Source organism: Pseudopipra pipra, chromosome 5 (genome assembly GCF_036250125.1).
Source record: "Pseudopipra pipra isolate bDixPip1 chromosome 5, bDixPip1.hap1, whole genome shotgun sequence".
NCBI lineage: Eukaryota > Metazoa > Chordata > Aves > Passeriformes > Pipridae > Pseudopipra > Pseudopipra pipra.
In genome coordinates, this window is record NC_087553.1 from 18,690,021 (window position 1) to 18,713,817 (window position 23,797).

The window sequence follows — 23,797 nt, forward strand, 5'->3', positions numbered from 1 at the left end:
GATCTACAAACAGTGGCCACTAGGAGGATGGTTAGGCTATGGTAGTCTCAGGAATGAACGTGAGAGCTGCAGGGAAAAGAAAAACTCTCCACAATTCTGTCATCTTACATATGATACACAGTTTAAAACTCCAAATCAGTAAACCAAGTTAAAAAATAGCCTTCTGATGCTGCTACATATTTTTTTTGCAGCTATTTCTTTAGATTTCATCACTGTGTGAGAAGCTTTTTGTGTACTTGTGAGTGCAAAGCACAGTACACCTGTGTACTGACTGAAACAGTTGCCAGTGCCAGGTCATCTTTTCATTTCTTCCAGTCAAAATGGATGAAAGATTTAAAATAATTTGAATAATGTCACTGTTGATCTTTCTCATTTTGAGCTCCCCAAATCTGCAGAAGTGTGGAAGTGCTTGTACAAACACCTAGTTCATCTGATGAAAGATTAACATTCTGCAGATCTGAGTTATACAGCAGCCTGGTAATTACTTTTTCAGTCAGCATGGATTCCTCCAGGAAAGAACTGAAAACCTAGCTCTTAGGAATTTCATACTGAATAGACAGAAAAATACATAAAAAACTTTGGAATTTAGAGAAATTATCCTAGAGATCTTATTGAAGGATTATGGATTCAATGCACATCTTGCTTGAGAAAGACACAGACTTGGGCCTTCTATTTTCTTAACTGTATTTATAAAAAAAGCTAGTCTCACCTTGTCAATGACTTGATTCAGACTTAATTTAATCAAGACTCCGAGTTTCAAATGCTCTGCTGATTTTTTGGGGCTTTGGAGTAGTTAGAAATTCTGAAGAACTAATTAAGAGAAAGTTTTTCTTCAAATCCCACTCACTTTTACATAGTTTGAAAGCAGAAAGAAACGATGACAACTCGAGTTTTCCAAGTGCGTGCACGCATCCCCACTGCACACCACACGCACAAACCCCTACGTGTGTGTTCCTAGAGCTGATTTCCTGCAAAGTGAAGCACGTGCTGGAGTGTGTGCATGGGTGCGTCGGGTTCCAGATGTTTAAATGAACCCCCTTTCATAAAGCTTGGCATGCCAGCATAACTAACTGCAAACAGACTCGTCTGATATCATGCCAAAGATAAGCTTGCCTAAGGAATATTCTGAAACAATCTCTTCAAAATATTTTCTCAGTAAGCAAACATCTTCCAAATGGTTCTTAGAAAGGGTGATGCAGTCGAGCAAACTGTATTTAAACCAGTAGATGGCAATAAAAGCTCTTCTGAAAAATCCAGCAGTGCTCTGAATGGGTGAGGGTTTGGAGTTCATTTCTCACAAAATGAGTAAGCTTATTATTTGAACAGATCTGGATGTCTTCCACTATACTCCATTTGTCTTGGGCTTTACAACAGTCCCTTGAATTCAGCATTATGGGTGATTCAGTTATTGAATTTATGCAAATGACTGCAACCACTGATTCAAAAAGGCACTGTGGAGCTTCAGCAGGTGAAGGTATAACTGTGTCTCCATTTTTTGTCGTTGCCACCTAGTGAAGCCTTCCTAAAATTTGCCCCCCTTCAGACATTAAACATTTGTCTTCAGGATCTTGCTTACTTAAAAAAAAAGCCTCCAAAAAACACTACCCCCCCAAAATACTTCTGAGGAAGAACTTTTCACTTCCTCTGTGAATTATCATGCCAGCTTGCAGCACTCTGATTACTTAAACTTCTCTTGGTTACCCCACCTCCTCTGTTTGACCCCATCTGTTTTTACGTTATGTCTATTCTCTTTGAAGATATTCCTGGGTGTGACACTCTTCCTTTGAACCCTTTAGTGGCTTCCTTTCTTCTAACACTCCTCCTTTTACACTCCCCCCTCCTGTCCACAGAGCCCTGCTGCTGATCCCTGATGATCACTTCCTCTATTTTACTACACTCCACTCTGTTGCCTCCAGCCCCCTTAGCTCCAAAGATGATGAGAGTCTTCACCATGTGCTGCGCACAATTCTTCCACAAAAAATTTTGGTGGTGCTCTAGCCTTTCCTAAGCACCCACGAATCGACCTGCAAAGTTACTACCACTTTTTGAATAGTGTGATGGGTGGGGTGGGCAAGGACAACCAAAGAGACAAACTCTTTGTAGTAATATTGGAATTACTAGTATGGTTTTACTAAGATTGCTCCATGTCTGAAGCATGCATTTCAACCCATCTTTGAGTTACTCCAGCATATTGAGTTTGTAAACATGTTGGGGAATAAAGCAACATACAAAAATAAAAATTTTCAATCTTTTAACTTTAAATAGTCTTATTCCTAGCTGCAGACTAGCACAACCTTTCATGTAAGCACAGTTACAGGAACAGATATATTTATGTGTACATGTACATACACCACAGCATATGTATGAACAAATGTTTATCTGCAGACAGACTACACAGAAGCTGAATTAAAAGGCTGATAGTATTGCAAAGACTGATACACTGTAAGAAATGGCAGTTAAGATTGTCTGAACAATCACAACTGGATCCTCTCACACACAGGTGTTGCAAAAGTCTTGAGTTTCGAAATCATAAATTCAGTTCTTCCACAGGAACCCTCTTGCTCTCTCCCACCCTGCTGCACCCTTGGCATAGACTGAGCCTTCTGCTATTAGTCAAAGTTGGGCAGAATGTAAGATATCCTGGTTATTTGCAGAACCAGGATATCGACCTCCTTTCATGCAGAAGCTGGCAAACACATAGTGAAAGGAGGAGGGGATGCAGGATGAGAAAGGATGTATTCTTTCATGCACCTTTGCAGCTAGGGTGGCTGAGACTTTGCCAATGGTTTTTATGGACACTGGCTGGCAACAGAGGACTTGCCAGTCTCAGTTATTACCACCCCAGGCACCAAGATGCAGCCCGGTAAACTCCTCATCTAGTCTTACTCTTCCTTGCCAGGTAGAACTATTCTCTCTACCCCAATCTTTCCCCCCTCCCTCTCTCCCTCTGCCTGCCAGCTGTCCATTCCAGTTTACACCATCCAAGAACCTTAGGCTCAATGCTTCTTATGCTTTGAATACAATCTCAGTGTACAGCAACAGAGAAAAAACCCTCTCCGCTTTTGGTACAGCTCTACAGACCTTATATGCACAGAACAGGTGTAATCCTAAGAGAATTTAACTGGTAAATCTTTAATAAGTCTCTGTCAACCCCACGCAAACAATCTCCTAAAGGTTTAAAACTGAAGTCAGAAATGGGCAGTTCCCCACAGAATCAGCAAAAGAATTTCCCTCACACAAAACAACCTTCTTTCCTTCTCCATCCTGCACTCCCTAAGGCTAAGAATATGCATTAGAGCTTCTCCAAGACAACTTTTAAAATTTGGACAGAGCACTTTATTTTCTTTTAACCTTGTTCTTCTATCATCTTAAAAAAAAAAGTTTCAGTATGAAACTGATCCTTGAATGGAAAAATTTGGTCCGAATGAGTCAAGCCTTGCAAAGTTCTGTACAACCACATAACAACATTTCTAGGTATTTCCTGCTGAAAAAATGTAAGTTGGCACTACCAACTCCAGACAATATAAGAACAGTATGAGAGACTGTATGCACGTACGTAGATACGTGTTTGAGCATATGAATGAAAAAAAGTGATAGAAAAATGTGACAATACACACATATAAAACATTATACATGACTGAATATGAAAAAAATAGTCCTCAACTAAAAAAACTGATAAAGTCACTTATCAAAAATAATATCTATGATTTGAAAAACAGAAGTACTAATAGGATTACTACTGTGGAAACAATGCTGACAGAGTGCCACCTTGTTTTCTTAAAGAAACAATCTACACTTCTGATACCTCTCCCCGTAGACCATGGCAACATTATGACTTTTAACTGAGAACTGATACTAGCCAAAATCCACATTTTCAGTGAAAAGTGTCTGAAGGACACTGAAACACAACTCTGCTTTCTGCAAGACTAGATGGTCAGATCACTGAGACTCAGTGAAATGAACAGTGTTATTACAGACTGAAGATGTTTACTACATTTTCTTATAAATTTTGTGTGCCACCTGCTGCATTCTTTCTTTTCTTTATATCAAGTTATGTAAGTGTAACAGATTGTATTACCTCTGCTCATCTTGGGACCGGTAGTCAGAATACCATGTGTGGATCAGTCATCTAGTGCTCATAAATTAATCACCACCAAGAAAAGAATGCAGTGTCTTTTTAAGAGCACAAGTTGTACTGATACTGTTACCTGCTCTGGTGATGAAAATGAGCATCTTTTCATCAGCCTCAAGTGCCTTTACCCAAGACTACACAAAACCAGTCTTGGCAAAGATTCCTTGTTGTAAATGTAAGTTGTTAGAGGTTTTCATTTATCTTTATATATTTGTGAAAGGGAAAAGATAAACTACTCTGAAGTTTGCCACCAAAATGAACATATCTAAATTACTGCATTCATAAGGAATTACGTTACTATACAAATGCAGAACCTGTGAAATCTAAGAAGAAGATGATTTCAAATTGGTAAGTCAAGACAGTGTTTTAATTCTATTGTTACATGCTGAATGAAAAAAGAAACCCAACAACCAAACCAGTATTTGAAGCTCAGTTCACAGAGAAGTCAAATAATTTTTGTAGAAGCCTACAAAATCTGTGCACCTCAGTCAAGACTTATTCTATAAAAGCAGATAATAATTTTAGTGCTGTTCAAGTCACAGAAATACAAAATGGTTGCCAATATATTGTTTTGCTAGATGCAGAGACACACCAGGAATGTCAACAGCCTGTTTTCTCAAGAAAGCAAATACTGCATATTCAGGTCAGTGAATAATTTCAGCAGAAAGCAGAAGGGAAGAAATACACTTACTGAATATTCTCCCTGTAGTTCCTGCAAGCAGCATTTGAATTTGGACATAATATGAAGAATAATGTATTAAGACAATTTTCTATTGACTTTATACCATGATCTTGCCCTGCTCCTTGTAGACCCAGATGCATCGAGCAGAGGCTGCTAAAATAGATTTCTTAGGAAACAAAGGAGCTAAGCATGTACTTTACTGTTGGCACATAACCCATGAACAGGATAGGAATCCCTGTAAGTCCTGCTGACTTATGACCTTAGTATCATTATAGGACATGGAATGTTACAGGATGAAGCTTTACAGAAAAAAAAAAATGTTTTCAAGTTTACTAGCTTAAACACAGCAAGATAATGAAAATCACTGTTCTTAAATTTAATGTGGGTTGAAGATGTAAGTCAGTGTGATTTAGGATAGCTTGAACCTATTTAACGTTGCCAACTGTGCTCACACCACCAAACCCTTCTCCATCTTCCCAGGGCACCATAGCATGGGGTAGTGTGAATTCACTGCATTACTCTCACGATGCATCAGAAAGCACAATTATTTGCAGCTGCTCGTGTGCTTGGTAGCATCCTCCTAATTTTAACTCTTTTTTTCACCAGGTGTCTATCTATCTCATCCAAGAAGTCACCTACATCTTCCTCCCACAAGCATCATTCATCCCTATTGTTTACAGTCACTGGTCCATGAGATATTTAAAACACCTACCAATAAATAAGAATTTAGGAGTACTGAGGCATGTTAACCTTTCATGGCCTCCTTTTCCTATTCAGCTTTATTCTTCTATTATCGTTCCTACATATCCTTCCTTATGTACCTAAGTATAACCTCTGTATTTTTGTTTGCATCACTCTCCTTCAACAGAAACCCCTTTGTGATCACAGCCAGGGACTGCCTGTAAAGTATGCATACAAATTATACATGTGATTCAGTAACAATAATGCATATCAGAATTAAATACTCAAAAAACCTTTTTTCATGGGAAAAGCATATTAGAAGATCACACAGGTGAGTTGCAACTCCATAGCCACCCCCAAAATACTAGAAAAAAAAGACTCATTTGTATATCTCAAGGTCTTTTCGTGCACTGTCTCTTTTGTGAAATGGGATATGACGTAACCCATTTGTGCCATAAGCACAAACTCTTTCCTAGCATACTAAAAATACCCCACTAAGTACCATTGACAAATGTGCAGAGGGGTCCTTTTGCTGCTGCTGGTTTAGGAAAAACTTTTAAGGACCAAACCCAAAAAAGTCTCTAATTTAAACACCTTCACTTGATAATGGTGTATGCATGTAAAAAGAAGTGCATGTGCAATGGCAGGTCACTGTGCTACGCCTTAGGTGGGACACCATCCCGTGACAGCAGTTACAGCCTGTGCCCTCTATGGCAAGCCCCATCTCAAACAAAAGGAGGATTTTGAGTTCTGAGGGCCAAAAAAGAGGTTGCATGTACAAAATGTTGCCCATTTTCTTATCTTGGACCAAGTACCTCCTATACAAATTACGTCTCACAATTTGTCATCACAACAGCACTTCAGTCAACTGTCACCATTTCTGGGAACAGGTAAAGCAGCTGAGCAAACATGTCCTTGTGGAGAAGGAATATGCTTATAGTTTCTCAGGCTTCTCCCACCAAGTTGGGAAAAAGTAGCACATTGTATACACAGCACTGGCATGGAAAACCAGAATAAGCTCATGTACAGCCTCTGGTCCTCCTTCCCTCCTCGGAAAAGGTAAAACTGTGTGTTACTGCTTACCACCAAACAAACAGTAACTGAAGCAGGAATCCCACAAAAAATACCACCTCAGGAATTTTGCTGCTGGAGTAGGATTAAAAACAAATAAAGAAACTCCCAAACTTACAAAACTTTATAAAGCCTGAAATTCTCAAGACACCTGTTCTTCTTAAGACAGATTCTTCTCACGGATTTTCATCATCCCTCTTCTTCTCCTTTGTGCATTTCTTCCTGCCACACTAATATTACCATGACAGCTCAGTAAATTTCACAAAATACAAGAGGGATCATGTTGTTGAAAGCCCATAACTCCGAGTACATATATGCCCACAGGCTGCTGAGATAACCGCTCTAACAGGCAGAATTTTGTTTCTGAATCACACAGAGTTTTAGCTTTTCCTTCTCAGACAGAAATGCCGCTGGGTGGATACTATCTTAATCACGGTTTGGTGAGGTTCCTTTGCACACTAGTTGGAAGGAAGTGTCAGGATTAAGTTAGAAAAAGACTGGCAACTTTGCAGGATAGACAGGTCACTGCTGTGCCTCACTTTCAGCAGTCTTTTGTCCATAAGTTATGTTAAACAATTACTCCTCTAAGGCCATGTATGCAACTCCAACCCCAACTGCAACCTCTAAGAAAGGTAGCACAACACAAAAAATGTATAAATTAAGGAAATTCTTTTCTAAACTTGCAAAGCAAAAGAATGAATTCATAACATGGTTCTTACCATCTGCACAGAGCATATTTACAACAGTCCAGAAACACATCCTCTCTGCAGATAATGAGAGAAGTGCCAACAGACTTCTAAGATAGAACATAGGTCAGCAATTTTTATTTATTTTTTTGTGCGGTATTTTTTGAGCTCAATGAGTCAAACACATTTATATACCTAGAAAGGGTTTAATGCACACAGAAAGAAAGTACGTTCACATATTCTGCAGAAACATTTTGCTTACTGAAATGAAACTGCAAGTGAGGAGCAACATTGAAACCTTAGGCAACAATGATTTAATGTTGGTGCATTTCCTTGTTCCCAAACCAGCTAATTCTATGGTAGACTTACTCTTACCATCTTTTATTACGAGAAACAGAATTTATTTCCCCAGTATTAATCTTGTCTCAGACGTTAATTATGTTTGGGATGGTATAATGCTCATCTGTATCTTGAAAATGGATTATTTTTGTTTAACTCCTTCTCAAAAGTAACCAGCATATAAATGTCACTCTATAAATCCATGGGTCACCTACATTTTCAATAGCCTATTCCGTTCTACTCTCCCCCTCTCAAAAGCGATGAAAAAGAATTAGAAAATGTTCAGATTTTTCAAAGGTTCAAAGGCCAGTTCGAAAGAAGGGACAAGAAAACCAGGACTCAGGAATCAGCTGTTCACTGTCCCCTCCAATGCAAGGACTAGGGGCCATCACAGAAAACAAAGAGGTGGCAAGATGAAAGAAGATGACATGGTTCTTCCCATAACATGTTGTGGAAATCCCTGTCAGCAACTCAGATGGGTTTAGAAGGACCAAACAAGTTCATGGAAAAGAAAGCTACTGAGGATTGCTAAATATCATCACTTCTAGAGAAAATTCTCGAGACACAAATAACTGAAGGCTGAAGAGTTACTCAAGGCAAGGCATCATGTGTACTTGCCCTGTCTTTCTCCCCTTCTATATGCTTTTTCTTTTGGCATCTGGGCTAGCTGGCCTTTTGGTCTGATCTCAAGACAGATACTCAAATGTTTGTAAAAAGGCAGATGGAGACATTTTACTTTTTATACCTATTGGCATAAGCATTATATCTAAGTGTGGTATTTTATTTCTGCCATTTGTGAATAGCTAATCCCCATTGCAGAAGAAGAGTTACTACAAAAGAGCTCTTTCAGAGGAATTGCCACCAGAGAAATGTATTGTTGAGACGTAATTAAGATGTTGAATACTGCATTCCTTGTTAGAATCCAGCTATTGACTCTGACGAAGAACCTGTATGCCATCCCAAAAAAGACAACAGCTTGGAGAGTTAGTCAAGGTTGCTATTAGAAATGAATGATATTTGTTATGCAAACAGTAGGCAGACATGAATCTCTTGCATAAACTCATGTCAGTTTTCAAGTAGTTTTTGTAGGATTGGTGTCAGCTGCCTTTCTTAACATGAGTCTCTTTTGACTGAAATTTTTCCGCAATGCAGAGCTGTTGCCTCAACATTATACAGATGAACAAAAGCATTACAGGATGTCAAAACATCACAAGAATTCTTTATTTCAGGAGCAGAAGCCTAGTATTTAGCCTCCAGCAGGGCTAGCCTCTGATCCTGGGAACATCCAAGACAGTCTACTGAATACACAATAATAAGCAAAACTCTCAATTCAGAGGTGTAAAGTTACACCTGACACATGATATTTCGATATCAGATATTCCTGCTTGGGGGAAAAATATAAAAATCCACACAAGTGCCTCTCAGACTCCTTGCAGAAGGCATGACTCATTACCTGTAACCGTGAGCAGCACATGGAGGGCTGGCTGGCTGTCAGGAGCAGTGTGGATTAGAACAGACACACAAGGGCTGGTAACTGTCCCCAGGTGATGATGACACATTAGTTAAGGTTTGCTGGCACAGGATGCAAACTGGCAGCCCTCCAGCTCTGGCACTACCTGTGCTACTGCTCAAGGAGAAGGTGTGGTACTGTATGCTTTGTCCAAGGCTTTGTGGGGACCAACCCACTCCACCTCTCCCACATGTCCCTCCCACACAGGAGGGACACTGAGCCAGAAAGACATGTCCAGCCTCTAAAAACCATAGTGGCATGCAGAGAGCTCCAGAGAGGAGTGACTTCTGACTGAAGAAGCAGGCATTTTCCCCCTAGGGTTTTAGGATGTGCCCTCAGAAAAACAAGGAACTGAGCAAGCCACTAAAAGCTGGCACTGCAAAGGCAATGACTTCAGCATGCCCAGCATTTACAGAACATCCAAGACCTTCTAAACAAACTACCAATTAGCTTGTCTATAGGTGTCAAGCTCTTGCCATTAGAGCAGGGAGCCTTTCCTTGAATAACTGTCTATAGCTGAAACTATCTCTTGAGAAGTCCTAGGAAGGGATTTGACATTTTTCTTCAAATGCTTTTACACAGCAGGGAAGGTGAAATCCCTAGTGAACCAGGTTCCATTTTAATTTCTGGATGTCCATAGAGAAAGAAACAATATTGCTGACTATAATATTGTCAATAAAATAATGTTATTTCCATCACAGATAACATATAAAATGTTTTTTTGCTCCCTGGGGAAGAGGAAAGGAGTTGACAGTGTTTTTGTTCAAAAACATCAGAGGCCCAGTACAGAGCAAAATGATGGTTTAGGCACTGAAGAAATTTATCCAGTTTTTCCTGAAGAAATATAACCCATGGCAAAAATTCAGTTGCCCACAAAAGGGACAGCTCCTTTGCAGGGAAAAAAGCTCAGGCTGGGACAATGTTGTGGTAGATATAGGTAACGGCAAGAGAGAAAATCCTGTTATTTAAAAATGCCACTTGTGCATCTTTTTACTTCCTAAGGCAAAGACATCTTTATCCAGTGCAACAACCCAGCTCACATCAAGGTGAATTTCCAGTAGAATGCTACGGCTTCCAGAACAAGTCATGAATATTTGATGTGCCCTTTAAATATCTTAGTACCATCTCTTTAAAAGAATTATCCTTGCACAGACCAATGAATCTTGCATAGAAATTTACTTCTCTCCTCTGCTTCCCTAACTCTCATTTTAAAAAGCATACAAATAACTTTCATCTAAGTATGTTTTCCCCTCTAATCTCCAGAATGAAAAAGGAAACCTAATATTTTTCAGATATTGTTAATCCTGCTTTGACACAGAGGGATGGATTAGCAAATCAGAGTCTCTTCAAGATCCTTTATTTTTTACTACTTTATGATCAAACCTGGTTTTGCTAGCATCAGTTCCCACAAAGATTTTCTCTCCTATGTATTTATGTTTATATTCACTGAAGCAGCAGACTTCTGAGACTATCAGAAGTAAAATATCCGTTAATATTTTCTGAGTTCAGGCTCCCTCTCTATATTCTTTGCAGAAGAGAACATTATGAGCCCTTTTAAGCAGGACCCTTGTGCCATCCTGTCTGCATGACACTAATCCTGTAATGACACTAGAAGGCCAGATGGAGAGAACAGAAACTGATAGAGTGGTACATCCAACCTGCAGAACAGACCTTTGCTGCAAACGGTCTACCCTGCCCATGCCACCACCTTAGAAGAAACATTACCTTTGCTATTATATGTATTACCTTTGAGAATGACCTGGCCTTGAGAGTGGGGACAAGCAGCACACGTGGACTCAAGCCCAGCTTCAGGGCTGATATTACACATAAATATCAATGCAATCCTGGGTACTGCTATGGACTTGTCACCGCAGGATCTCAGTATTTTTTGACAGAGCTGTGTCCGCTCAAGCGGGAAATATGCTATTACTGACCAACACGAGTGAGGGACTGTGACCCAAATATTCTAAAGGGGTGTTCACAGAGCAGATAAGGGGCCAGAGCCAGATAGCTGTGCTGGCATGATATGCTAGCCAGCATGACTGAATTGTGTAACACAAATACCTGGTGATCTTTACCTCACTGAGGTGTACCCAAGCAGCCATACCCTCAGAGCACACCCAAAAAGGCACGTAGGGTCTTACTGCCAGCAGATAACAGCACTGGTTTGCTTCATTAGAAGATAGACTGTGAGGCTATGCAGCTTATGACTTACTTTTAACGGTAGCCATACGAACACAGAAATCATACCTACTCTGTACAAATAAATCTTTACATGCAGAAGATTAAAACTTACAGTGTCTGAGTGAACACCAAAATATTTCAGGAAAATGCAGAAGTTTCAAATCCAGAAAGAAACAATTAAGTGAAAGGAAGGAAGAAAAAAACCTTATGACTAAGAATGACAAACATATGGGGCTACAGAATCCAGGAAAATTTGTAGCATCTTTAAATCATCTCTCTGAAGAGAAGAAGACAACTTTGTAAGAGTGATTCTAGACAATAATAAAAAGCTGCTGTAAAACTTATGACTTACTTATGCAATCTCCATTTACCATATATTTACTGAGGTTCCCTCTCTCAGTGTTTCAAGGCACCAGCCTTTTGGTCTTTTCTCAGCAGCATGAAGAAAACCAGCACTCCCCTCGACCCATTCCCAACCCCGTTCCAGGCTTTTAAGTCACAGGTGACATAATTTGCTATCAGCTGCTACTGTGAATTCTAATGGATTATTATGCTGCCCACTGATCTGCTATGTCAAAGTGGCTAATTAAACACACTGAAGAAAGACTGGTGATACCTCTGGAGATCCACCAGTGCAGCATGATATCCGATTTCAGCTGAACAAGAAAAGTGTCTCAGTTTCTTATCTTACAATCAACACACATTATAGACTTATTACAAGGTTGAAAAGTACTGTCTTCTATTTCCAGTATGAATATGCCATACATAGGTTAACAAAATACTGATATTTAAATATTCCATTTCCATATCTACATTATTTTTTTTAAATTATTAACGAAAGTCAGAAGAGCTAGCACACTATAAATGCATCTTTATGTTTTTTTACCAATGAAATATAGATTCCAGGAGAAAACCCCAGATCTTTAACCTAAATATCTTTCCATTTACAGATGCAGTAGAGGCCTTCACTTTCCTTCAGTACCAAGGTCAAGCTCTGGAAATGGAAATAAATGTGGGTGTGGTGAGGGAGATCCTGAGTCCATTTTTAAACTGAGTTTATTTACAGACTTAAATCCCTGACCACATGAGGACACTCCTTTGATCATTTCTTTGCATTTACCCTAATACAAGTATAAAATACACAACAATTTTAGAGGGCAGGATCAGACCAAATGTCTCTAATAATTTGTATGCTGTTGTGACTGGGAGTCTTCAGTGGTTGTTAAATATGTCCTATTCTGACCTGGAATTCCAACCCACTGTTTGAAGACATGAAGACATCCCAAAGACAGCCTGCTACTAAGGCAGCCAGAGTACTACTTTTGTTCTGGGCAAAGGAGGAAATGGTTAGTGAAAGAGATCCTGCCAGTTGTTTGATGTGCAAAGCGATAAAAATTTAAGACACATTGATTTACCTCCACTGGCAGGCACAAGGATTGAACTAGATGTCCTTACTGGTTCTTTCTAGTTTGCTTACAGCAACTTCCCTAAAGAAGGCAAAGTGACAGGCTCCCTAGGCAAACCAAAATGAGACTTGCATATAAACAAGCTCAAGGCTTCTGACTCATGAATGATTAAGATGAAGAATATTGTGGAAGCAGTGGGGAAAAACAACTGAACCATTTTCTTAAAAGAGAGCAATTCTATGAAAGATGTTTCTGGCCTTACAGGCAACCCAACTGCTTTCTTACAAAAAAACCCTTGTGACAGCAGAGGTATTGAAAATGTACATGATGAAAGTGTACCAAGGGTAATGATCCTCTCCTGCCTCTTTTGGATGACCCTTCTCAAATTAGCCAAAACTACCATGGGGAACTTCTTCAATCAAAAACCTGTGTTACATATTACCACAGGTGAAACAAGGTACCAGGGGGTGAAGTTCATCAAAGGGTACCACTTGTTGCCAACCTCTATTCTGACACACAATCTGCAGTTGCAAGACAAGTGGAAGTTACTATTGATTTGTTCTGACTGCTTTAGAAGTGCAACCGCTTTCTGCTTCTCTCATCTTTCACATCATTAATTATCTTGAAAGAAAGCACGGTGTACAGACAAGGCTTGTTATGGAGAAAACTGTATGACTGAACATGAGGTGACAGTACAAGAACACGACTGCAGTACCACAGGATTAGCACAGGCAGATTATTTTGCCTTTAATAATGCCTCTGAAGGTATAGTCACTAATAAGCACTTCTGACACACAGACTAGTTCTCTTTGGTTATAAAAAGAAAGTAACCTTTCAGGAACTTTTCCACTCTTTTTACCGAATACATCCTGGATCAAAATTTTTTAATTTACAGTCTTGGGCAAGAAAAAGACCGACTACTGAATTTTTCACCATCCTAACCCTGTCCTCCAACCCTCTGTCCAACACACTCACACATGCAGTCACGTGCAGATCCACTAATTCATGTTCTAGTCCTGCAACAGGCTCTCACAATGGCAACAAGAGCAGAACATGGAGCAGTCAGGATAGGTTCTAGCAAATTCTAGTTACAGCATGAGGTATAACAGATATTGCATTTCAGCTGTCAAATTTGGTTAGCAGAAGCTCTCCACAGAAAAATTCAGCCCTCTGCGGAAAACAAGGTCAGCGATTCAAGACTCAGTACATTTCCTCTTATTCAGTCCTAGCCATAGCCTTGAAATGAAGTGATAAAGAAAGGTTCCTTTCAGCCTCAGTGCCCACATTTCAGAAGGATGTATCTATCTAATGCAGTATCATATACTCAGGAGAATAAATAAAACACTACAGGATTCTTGACTTCAGCTATCATTGGACTTCTTCCTTTTTTTTTTTTTTACACCTCTAAACTGGAATGCTCTGAAACTGTGTTTACACACGCTGTTTAAGGATGCTAGGTGTTCCCTAGAGTCTCACACTCATTTCTGCTCAGAATACCCAAGCTCCTCTCAGCACAACTTCCCCTTTTACCTTCTGTCGTTGCTGAATGTTGCTCATTGCGTCTGGCTGAAACTCCAGCTTGTCTGTTCGGCAAAGTTTCCAGTATAAAATAATAACGATCAGGAGCACCACAGCAACTGGGACCGCCACACCAACGATAATCCACAGGTTGCTGTTCTGTGACTCTGAAGCGGACTCCTTCAGCTTCTCCACAGCTGTGAAGTAAAAAAGGAAGACAAGCAGTATTATGTGGTTATATTTTAAACTGAGGACACTTCAAGGTTATGTATTTTTATGTTCTTATAAAAGCTAGTTAAAGAACTTATCAGAAACCAGCTGCACATCACAGGAAATGTCACACCACTTATAAGTTAAGGTATGTCATGCTCAGGAAGCATGGGGCAGGTGGATCAATTGTCCTGGCCTACCTTCGGAAGACCTGTGCTTAAAATACTAATGAAAACGCACTTCTGCCACATTATTCTGTAACCCAAAGCTGAGCTGACACAGTGAAATGGGTCTAAAAAAAAAGACTCTACCGCTGACAAAGGTAAGATGGACTTTCCAACATTTTTGCCTGTTTCCTGCTTTAAGGGGTATTATCAGCTGCCTCTTCTCTTTAATTATACATTTTGTTACCTTCCCCATCAATAATCACAATCAATTTGAAATCAGTGAGACCTTCCTCCCCAACATGTATAGTTCTGCATTTTTCATTACTTTTTTTCTTTTCCCTGTTTCATTGTCAGTGTGTGAGATCCTTTAGCCCCAAACAGAGAACAAAACTACTGGAAAGCGTAATCAAACAAGTCATGCCTGTAAAAAGTAAACTGGAAGAACTGACAAAACTTTCATTGGCTCTATTTTGCATAGTGGTTAGATGTGGGACTAAAAACCAGAGCAGTAAAACATTTCTAGTCAAACTGCTGCACTTGTAAAAATGATGTTTTCAAGTTAAAAAGAGTATTTATATTCATTTATTTGTATATACTATTTTATTAAAAGCCATTCTAACAATGAATCTAGAGCTTAAAGGAACATATAATTCTTATATTTTATACATCTGACAACTCATTTACGACATTATGTTTTCTGTTAAAAAATAACCCTTTTTTGTCTAGTTTCTTCCAATAAGAAACATTTAAAGACTTCTATGATTCTATGACTCTTAGAAGAACTTTCTAATGACGTGTCAAAGATAACAAGCTTCGACATGCACAATAAGCTATAAATACTTCATGAAGTTTGTTCAACATATCATTTTTGTAAAGAGAATTTATTCTTGCAACTTTTTGCATTTCTGTCTAACCAGTATTATAGTCCATTAATGGATACTAAGCGGATGTATATGAGCTACTGACCTAATCTGTACACAACTGTTTTAATGAGGGACAAAATTTAGCAACACATCCAGATGGTGCAATTATTACTATTTGCTTTCTTTTCTTTCTGCAGAGAATTTTAAAAATCAGGCACATGCTTGTTCTGCTGGCAAAATACCCTGTGGTACAATGTAACTCATGCCTCCATATTGCACGGAAAAGGTAATTAAGCATTCATACCAATTAGGTATTTTGCAGATCATACTTGTCTGTTCCTGTTTTAAAATACCTTCAAGTGTTCTTTCCTAATTGTAATGCGGAATTTTGAGTAGTCTTCTGTCTCACTACTTACTGAAGCCTCCTGAATAAAGTCATTATGTAACTTTATATGACCTGTAATATTTATTCTGATGTGTATCTAGTTAAAGATCACATTACTTCTACATTATATTCATTAAAAGATCACATTACTTATATATTACTTATGGGCAAACAAATAAAGTCAGTCATATTCAATGCAGGAAATAAATGCCCCAACCAGCATTAGTGTACATTTTTTACTCACAGAAAAAGTAATTCAGACAAAAAAAAACCCCACAACTTGTGCTAAACTTCACTGCTATTACTCAGCTAAAGGAAACACCTGTCTCATAGAGATGCCCTCCCATCCCACCATGCTGAGGTTTATGCAAGCTCCTGGGCAAGATAAACTGTAAAGAAATACTGGACTAGCAGGAAGAGATGAAAATGGCAAGAAGGCATTTAGTTAGCACAGCACTTTTCTAGCTCAAGCACTAAAGTGAACACAGTGAGGCTTGACTTAAGGACCCTGTTGCAGCCCCAAGCTCAGCAGAGTCTTCAAGAAGCAAAGCGACACCTCATAGCTCACTGCACGGCTGCTAAAATTTATTTCCTCAGGAGTGTCAAAGCTGCAGCATTCCAAGAACAAAACACTGCAACAGTGGGCACTGTGCAGTGCCATAACCTACAAAGCTAATGTCACCCTTCCTGTTTGTCTTTGCTGGCATCAGTGTGGTTTTGACAGGGCTTACGCTGTGCAACGGTGCCATCGATGCGGTATCCAAGGATGATTGCAGCCCGCTGGATATCAACTCTGTTCATCAGGTCTGAGCACTTCAGAGCACTCAGTCTCTCTCCATCTTGGTCTTCCACGAAATATATCAGCTCCACAGGGTTATCAACACCAACTAATCGCGACACATTCACAATCTGAAAGGAAATTGGAAAGCTTTTACATTTTAAGTTGTATTTATTTGGCGCTCCCATGGTCTTTCGGTCCATACTCTCTCTCCCCTCTTTCTTCACGGAGCCTGCACTTTAGAGACACTTATCTCAAAATAAACACTGGTGCCATCTTGGCAAAGCTCTTCAAAGTATTTGTCTAGTCACAGTGTGCAAACCCCACTGCATAAAAAAGATTTCACCTTGTTTGTATCATGTAGAAATACAATTGTTGTTAAAGAAAAACCCTTTATCTGTGACACCAAATAATATGGTATTATACTAACCATGTAACTGCTATGAAGTAGTACAGTTTGGAAATTGTTAATATCCAGAGAAGTCCGATGGGAAGATGTGCTGTGTGTAGTGCTCCAAAACACTGTACACAGCAAAGGGAACATAGACACCAGCTATCTCTCCCACCTGAGAAGAGCTCAAGTCAACACCGGACAAACAGAGCTAACATTCAGCAATAATAATCTGCTTCCAAACTAAAATTCAGGATACTTTCACCTAGTACTTATACAAAAGATTCTGAGTGGAAGTCATCCAGAGGAAGACAACATTGCTGGAATAATATATAAGAGCCTAATTACACAGGCACTACTCAAGTGCTCCAGAATCCTGGGAAATTTACAGAAATACCTATTTCGTAACTGAAAGGAAAATTTCCAGGGAAGCAATCCCTTGTGTAATACATTTTTATGGCAAATCCGAAATTTCAATTTTCCCCCTCACCATTTGTTTCATAACAACATACAGATCTGATAAGCAAGAGAACTGCTTTCACTCTAAAGATGCCAACACTGTGCCACCCTGGAAGCCTCTACTGCCTTTAGCAATTGTCACTTAGTAGGAACTACTGAAGAGAATAGTGTGACTGCACTTTTCCCCTTCTCTAAATACCTACTTTGACTTTGATTTGTTATTCATAACACACACCTCTTTGTTCAAGTTTTTCCAAACGTTAAGCAGCCACACAAGCGAATATTCTGTTAGCATCAAATAAAACTGTTTGCTCTGCCTCAACAAAAGCACTTGCACAGTCACCTTCATCCTCCAAACGCTCCCCCTGGCATCCACCTTTCTTCAGGAAGGAATGTATTTGACGCTGTGGGAAGCAATTCTTCCTACCTACTTCTAAAGACATTAATAATCAAAAGAATGCGTGCTATGAGGAAGCCCTGTAGATACTCTCTAACCACCAAACATCTACATTGCATATGAGAATCACATAACTTTGAATTCCTGTAAAATTAAATCTTTATATATGACAACTCTCCTCATTTTAATCATTTACACATAATGGTGAGCTCAAACAAGAACCAGGCCAAACAAATAGTGGGAGGTATTCTATCATGTAAAACAGAGTTTTAAGAACTCTAGAAGTAATTGGCACAAATAGAGCAATGTATTTTGGTTCTTTCAAAATTACCTTTTTGCTATGAAGTACATATTTAATAAATTCTAATCTCAAACACCGCCCATAGGCTTCAAGTAAAGTAAACACACAAATGTTTGCATGTCTGAGGCTTACAAAAGCATAGCTTTGTATTGTTTTCTTTCCTAGTTTCCAACTAAACAATCACGTTGAAGGAAAGAAGTGCAATGTTCTAGCTTGACAGGGATGATATTCTGGTCTTTGGGGACACCACCTCAACATGTCCTAAAAAACCATTTTTCAGGATGGTAACAGCAAGTTATACATGTATAAAAAAGGCAGTGAAAATAAAAAAAAAAAAAAAAAAAAAAGGAAAAAAAGAAAGCACAATTGTCATACAAGTCTTCTAAGACAAAGCAACTGAAAGCAAAGAATATTGTTCAGTGTCTGTCACATCTGATGTAAGAAACAGAGTGTGTACAAATAGAGCAGAAAAATGTGCAAATTTGAAAAAGAGCAAGACCTGCTAACAGGACCCATTAACCAACACTGCTGCTCATCCTGAATATTATTCACTATTGTACCAGCTAAGAGGCAACCAATCCCCAATTTAAGGTAGCAAAACAATATCAGTAAATAAGGTTTCAACACACATTCAGCAGCTGTAAGGCTGAATGTGGTTTCATGGACCCCAAATATATAATTCGTTAACGAATGTCCACAGCTTCGTATTATTTTTGCTTTAGTGGGTTGCCACAGCCCAGCCTCAGTGCACAGAGCAGCAGGGTGTATGGACTGGTATTTGCTTTCAGCACAGATGAAACCTTTCTGAACAGCATTTAACTCACACAGAGGGCGAGGGAGTTGAAAGGCCACATGTGAAAAATCGTGTTCTTCATTTTAATTTTATGAAACCCCTCTGTGCATAGCAAAGCTAGAGAATCAGAGAAATTTAGAAGATTCTTAAACTGAATTGTCATGTATTTTATGGTGCCTGTGAAGCACACAAGAAGCACTATGATTACGTGTGTTATACACACTGGGTAAAAATCAGAATCTGACTGAATGGGTTAACAAGAAACTTCTCCACAGTTGCCTTTAGAAAGGGCAGGGGATAAGAAGGACAAGCTTCCAATGCAAGTTGCCACAATTGAAACTATACAATTTTTAACACAAAATTAAAAACAACAGCATATGGCTCCCCATGCTGAGGAACAGAGATGGGTAAGAACAGCCAGAACAGAGACAGGAAGAAGTAGCTGGAGGTATTTCAGCACAGTATAGAGAACATGGCTGTAAGAAACTCAGTGGAGGTACAGGCTAGTATTTATGAACTAAACTCATCATTTAAAGTTTTATGGGTACCTCAGTTTTCATCTCTGTCACGCTGATTCACTAGATTTTTTTTACTGATTGTTTTAACTAACCTCTATGTTAGCTGCAACACAGAAAATGGCATACTGGATCTGAACTGTTTTAAGTATGCTCACAGAACTAAGGCACACAGTCACTGTGCCTATATTTTACATAGTTTCTGTATATTAAGTTTTGTGGCATATAGTTCCAAATTACACTCTTTGCACAGCTTCAGACTGGTTTTGTCTCTACCCTTGAGAGTGCTAAGAATGCAAGTAGAAATATTATTTTCCAGGCAGCCAGGAAAGCAGCCTATGTGTAAGGAAGCATTTAAACATTTTAAATTTATGCTCTGGCAGTGAGGGATGACATAGGGAAGGAGGACAGAAGAATTTCAATACATGGGAGGCAGAAAGTGGGGGAAAAAAAAAAAGAAAAAAAGAAAATACTAATTCAACTTCTGTGCACATAAATGATACCATTTTTGTTGATACTAGATGTGCATTTAACCTCCATAGAGGAAAGGCTTAACTGTGTTCAGGTGTCAGCAAATTTAATTTAAAAAGTGTTTTTGAGTGAATATCATAGGTTAGTGAACAGAGTTGCCTTGGTAACCAGATCTAGTTTGTAATGTAAAGCGGGGAAATCCAAGGGGTAGGGAAGCTCCCAAGGTGTTCACAGGGGTCAGTCAGTCAGTGAGATGTCCTGGTGAGCAATCCACAAGGAGCAAGGAACCCCTGGATGAACTGTTTCAGGGTTTCAAAGGCATGAGCACCACTTAGACACAAGCAAACATGCACACACAACCTCCAAAATGCATGCATGAGGGTTATTTTCCTCTTTTCGCTACATTCATCCCCTTGGGGAAAAAAATCATCAAAGCAGATTCTGCTTTCTGTCTTACTAAAAATAGGATTTTAGTGTCTGGGCAATTAAATCGAGCTGTATTGGGGTCTGAACAGCACACAGAGGTAGGAACAGCCTATGGGCTACCTGACAGAGGGGCTGGTTGCTGCCCAGGGTGGCGACTGGAGGGGTGAAAAGCCTCTGAGGAAAAGGTAAAGCAGCAGCAGTCCCCAAAAGCTTTATTTATAAACCTAGAAACTCACAGCAAGACTGGGGCTTTCCTCAGATTACACACTTGGGAGAGACATGTAAGCTGTCAGTAGAAAAACAACAGAATGAAACTTTGCCTTAATGAAAAGTTCAGTTACGTCCCCTCATAGCTGCTACTTTACACATTGCAATTAACATACTACTTAACATGTTCCTTAAATCAGAACATTGCTCCTTTTGTCATTTACTGGGATCATCTTTTCACTTCTACTAGGTTCGAAAAACCAAGCACATTGAAATGAAGGAAAATTACTTAATTTGTTTTTATTAGCTCCTACTGTATTTTTAAACTACAATTAAGTAATTTAATTCCTAAAAAAAAGTAATGAGAATCGAGTTATTACAGTAAGCTATTGACAAAACATAGCACAGGTCTTAATCTCTGCAGAGGCAATGCAACCCACCTTAAGCATGTGCCTTCAAATTTGCAGCAACAGCAGATGCACACTGAAAATATGTATGACTTATTAAGTGAAATATTAATACATATCATACAAAAATCAATGGAACTATCTCATATATAACAATCAAGTGTGAGGCTTCAGGTTTTTTTGTACGTAATGGTTATAGGCTTTTTTCTCTTTTTATCATGGAATGCCACCTGTTAATAGCACAGATAGGCAAACAGGAGGGGAAAGGATGATATCTGGGCACCCTCCAAAGATCTTATTCAGAGTGTCTAGACTTAAAGCATAATTTTTTCACATTCTTAGATACTAACCCATGCCTTTAGAAATGAAATCTAAACCTCACAACGTATCACTTCTATTTCCTTAGTCTGTGAAAGGAAACTAATATGCCTGCAGTAACATTCACAAGTAATTGCTTCACCTTCTGACCTGCAGTCCTGATTTTCCACAGAGCTTAGAAATGTCACATTTCAGTACACTATAAATGTCTATCACCCCAGGAAAAACTCTGGTCTATAGGGTCACAACACAAGCAAAATATAAGTCCAGTCTTTAATGGATATATGCACATCCTGTTAATAAAACTATCCAACACTTTGGTGTTGCTGGCAGCTTCTGTTCTTACTTTCACTTCCTTGTGCTCTACTATCATAGCAGTCACTGTATGGTGTGCAAGAAATATATGTGGGAAAATCTGAATAAAAAGCACAAAATACATTACTAGCTCTCCTGGAAGACACAAACAGATGCAAAAATACAACACACTTCAAACAGAACTTATAAACTTGGCTATGAGGAACAGAATTAACAGCAGTAAAAGGTTTATGGCAAATGACTATGGACCAGATCCTCAAGTGACAGAGAAAGATCCTTGAAAGAAACTGTCCTTTACCCAGGAGCCCACTACCAGGTACATCAGTCCAGCTGCACACAACAGCCTCCAAGGCTGCCTCACCTGCCACACATCCTGCCAAAGCAAGCTCCCAGGATGCTACAGTACCTGACAGTACCTGCTGTTCTCCTACAGGAAAGCAGGACACCTACCTCAGACACCTTGCAGCAAGGTATCTCTTCAGCCTTCATTCTTCCACATCTCCTTTATTACAGTTCTAACCCTGTTTATAAGTGTGGGCTGCTGTAAGACAATCTTCCTCTGCCCAAAGCCAGCAGTTGGCAGACTTTTTGCACTAATTAAGTGGCATAAATGAGCAACACTGTTTACTGGAACATGAGCTGCAGCCCTCATTTTATGTCCCAGCAAGTAATACAAAGTCGAAAGGAAAATGCTGTCTTTTCACTTTCCCAAATACTATTCTTCAGATATGCCCGTAATTTTGTGCATGCAGAAATAAATCACCTGAGCTTTATTATCTAAAATCATGAAATCGTAATCTAAATATACACATTTTATAGGCTGTGGTTATCTTTCCCAGCAACATAAGGAATATTTGTTTAATTTATATGCAAAGGGAGGACTAAGGCATAAAGAACAAAGCGCAGTAAGAGGTGCTGGGAATAGAAGACCTGCAGCAGACATCTATTTACAGCAATTCAAAGCCATACAGAAGAAAAATAAAATAAAGTCTCTATTACAGAAACAGATGTTTCTGAGACAGGAAAACAAAAGTAAGAATATCCCAACATCTGGAGATTTAAGTGGTAGCAAAAACTGTACAATTAAATTAAATAAAGATAATAGGTCTGAACGACTAGGAGGGCATCTGCGAGGTAAACCAACTGGCATTGGATTAGCTGGAAAAGGTAATTTTTAAGAAGATGAGCCATTAAAAAGTACTTTGGCTTTCGGTTTGTAGAACTGACTAGAAACATCACATGCCAGAATTTAAAACTGAAAATAAAATACCCAAGTCTTCTTGGACTTTATGTGAATAACTCCATCTGTGACAAAACCCTAAAGCGGCACTGGAATCCAGGTAGTAGAAGTTGCCATGTGTGCAAAATTTGACATGATTAATTGTTTTTACCTGAAAGCCAGCCCTGTGACCAGGAGTCCTGTGACAAATAAGAAGTTAAGGGGCAGAATATACTACTCTATTGCTGCATCAAGCTACACACGATTCTATTTCGTATTTCTACACCACTACCAGAACACCACAGAGAGCTGTGAAGTAGCTGTTCCAGCAGAGTACTTTCTTTCAGATGACCATCCCATCTCCTTTCGCTAGGCACCTTGGGTAAGTCAGAGTAGATAGAAACTTTTTAAAATAGGATTTTGGTAAAATAATTTTCAATGTTGTTTTTAAGAAGTCATCAGAAATTTTTAATAAATGCTTACAATAATCAGTTATTTACATTTGTTATATTTACCTTAAAAGACAACAAGGTATTCATAAGAACTATATTTTAGGTGCAAGACACAAGTATCATCAACTAGCTAAATGTGATACACGCTTTTGACTTATATTTCTCAACTCAAAACCTGGACAATATTAGCTTATTCAGTAATTTATTACCCTTTATATTTCTTCCTCTGATTTTGAGCTCTTAATACCTGCACAATGTTGCTTCCTGCAAAGCTGGCTCGCCTCCATATCCGCCCTCTGACCAAAGCCTCATTCAGCAGGTGAGCAAGTTTCCGCTCCATCTCAGCCCGAAACACTTCCTCCTGAATTCGCTGGTCGACGACACCCAGGAGAACTACATTGCACAGAAACAAATTAATTAGCAAAACTTTTCAGTGTCTTTTCTGCAACTTCAGTTGCAGGCTTTGAGTTGCCCTGTGACAGCTCATGGACAATTCAAGAGCAGCTGTATTCAC

At 39.1% G+C, this 23,797-nt stretch overlaps 1 protein-coding gene across 9 annotated transcripts in view; it reads right to left on the minus strand.

The window, feature by feature from the left end:
- The window catches only part of KIAA1549 (KIAA1549 ortholog), a 145,326-nt gene that overhangs the window by 29,139 nt on the left and 92,390 nt on the right, over positions 1-23,797 (minus strand). For all 9 annotated transcript variants that reach the window (XM_064654768.1, XM_064654767.1, XM_064654769.1 and 6 more), the window contains exons 8-10: positions 23,531-23,676; positions 16,566-16,743; positions 14,222-14,406 (exon numbers count right to left, since the gene is read on the minus strand). In XM_064654768.1, the coding sequence (XP_064510838.1) occupies positions 14,222-14,406; positions 16,566-16,743; positions 23,531-23,676 (509 nt within the window). The remainder of the gene's footprint in view (positions 1-14,221; positions 14,407-16,565; positions 16,744-23,530; positions 23,677-23,797) is intronic.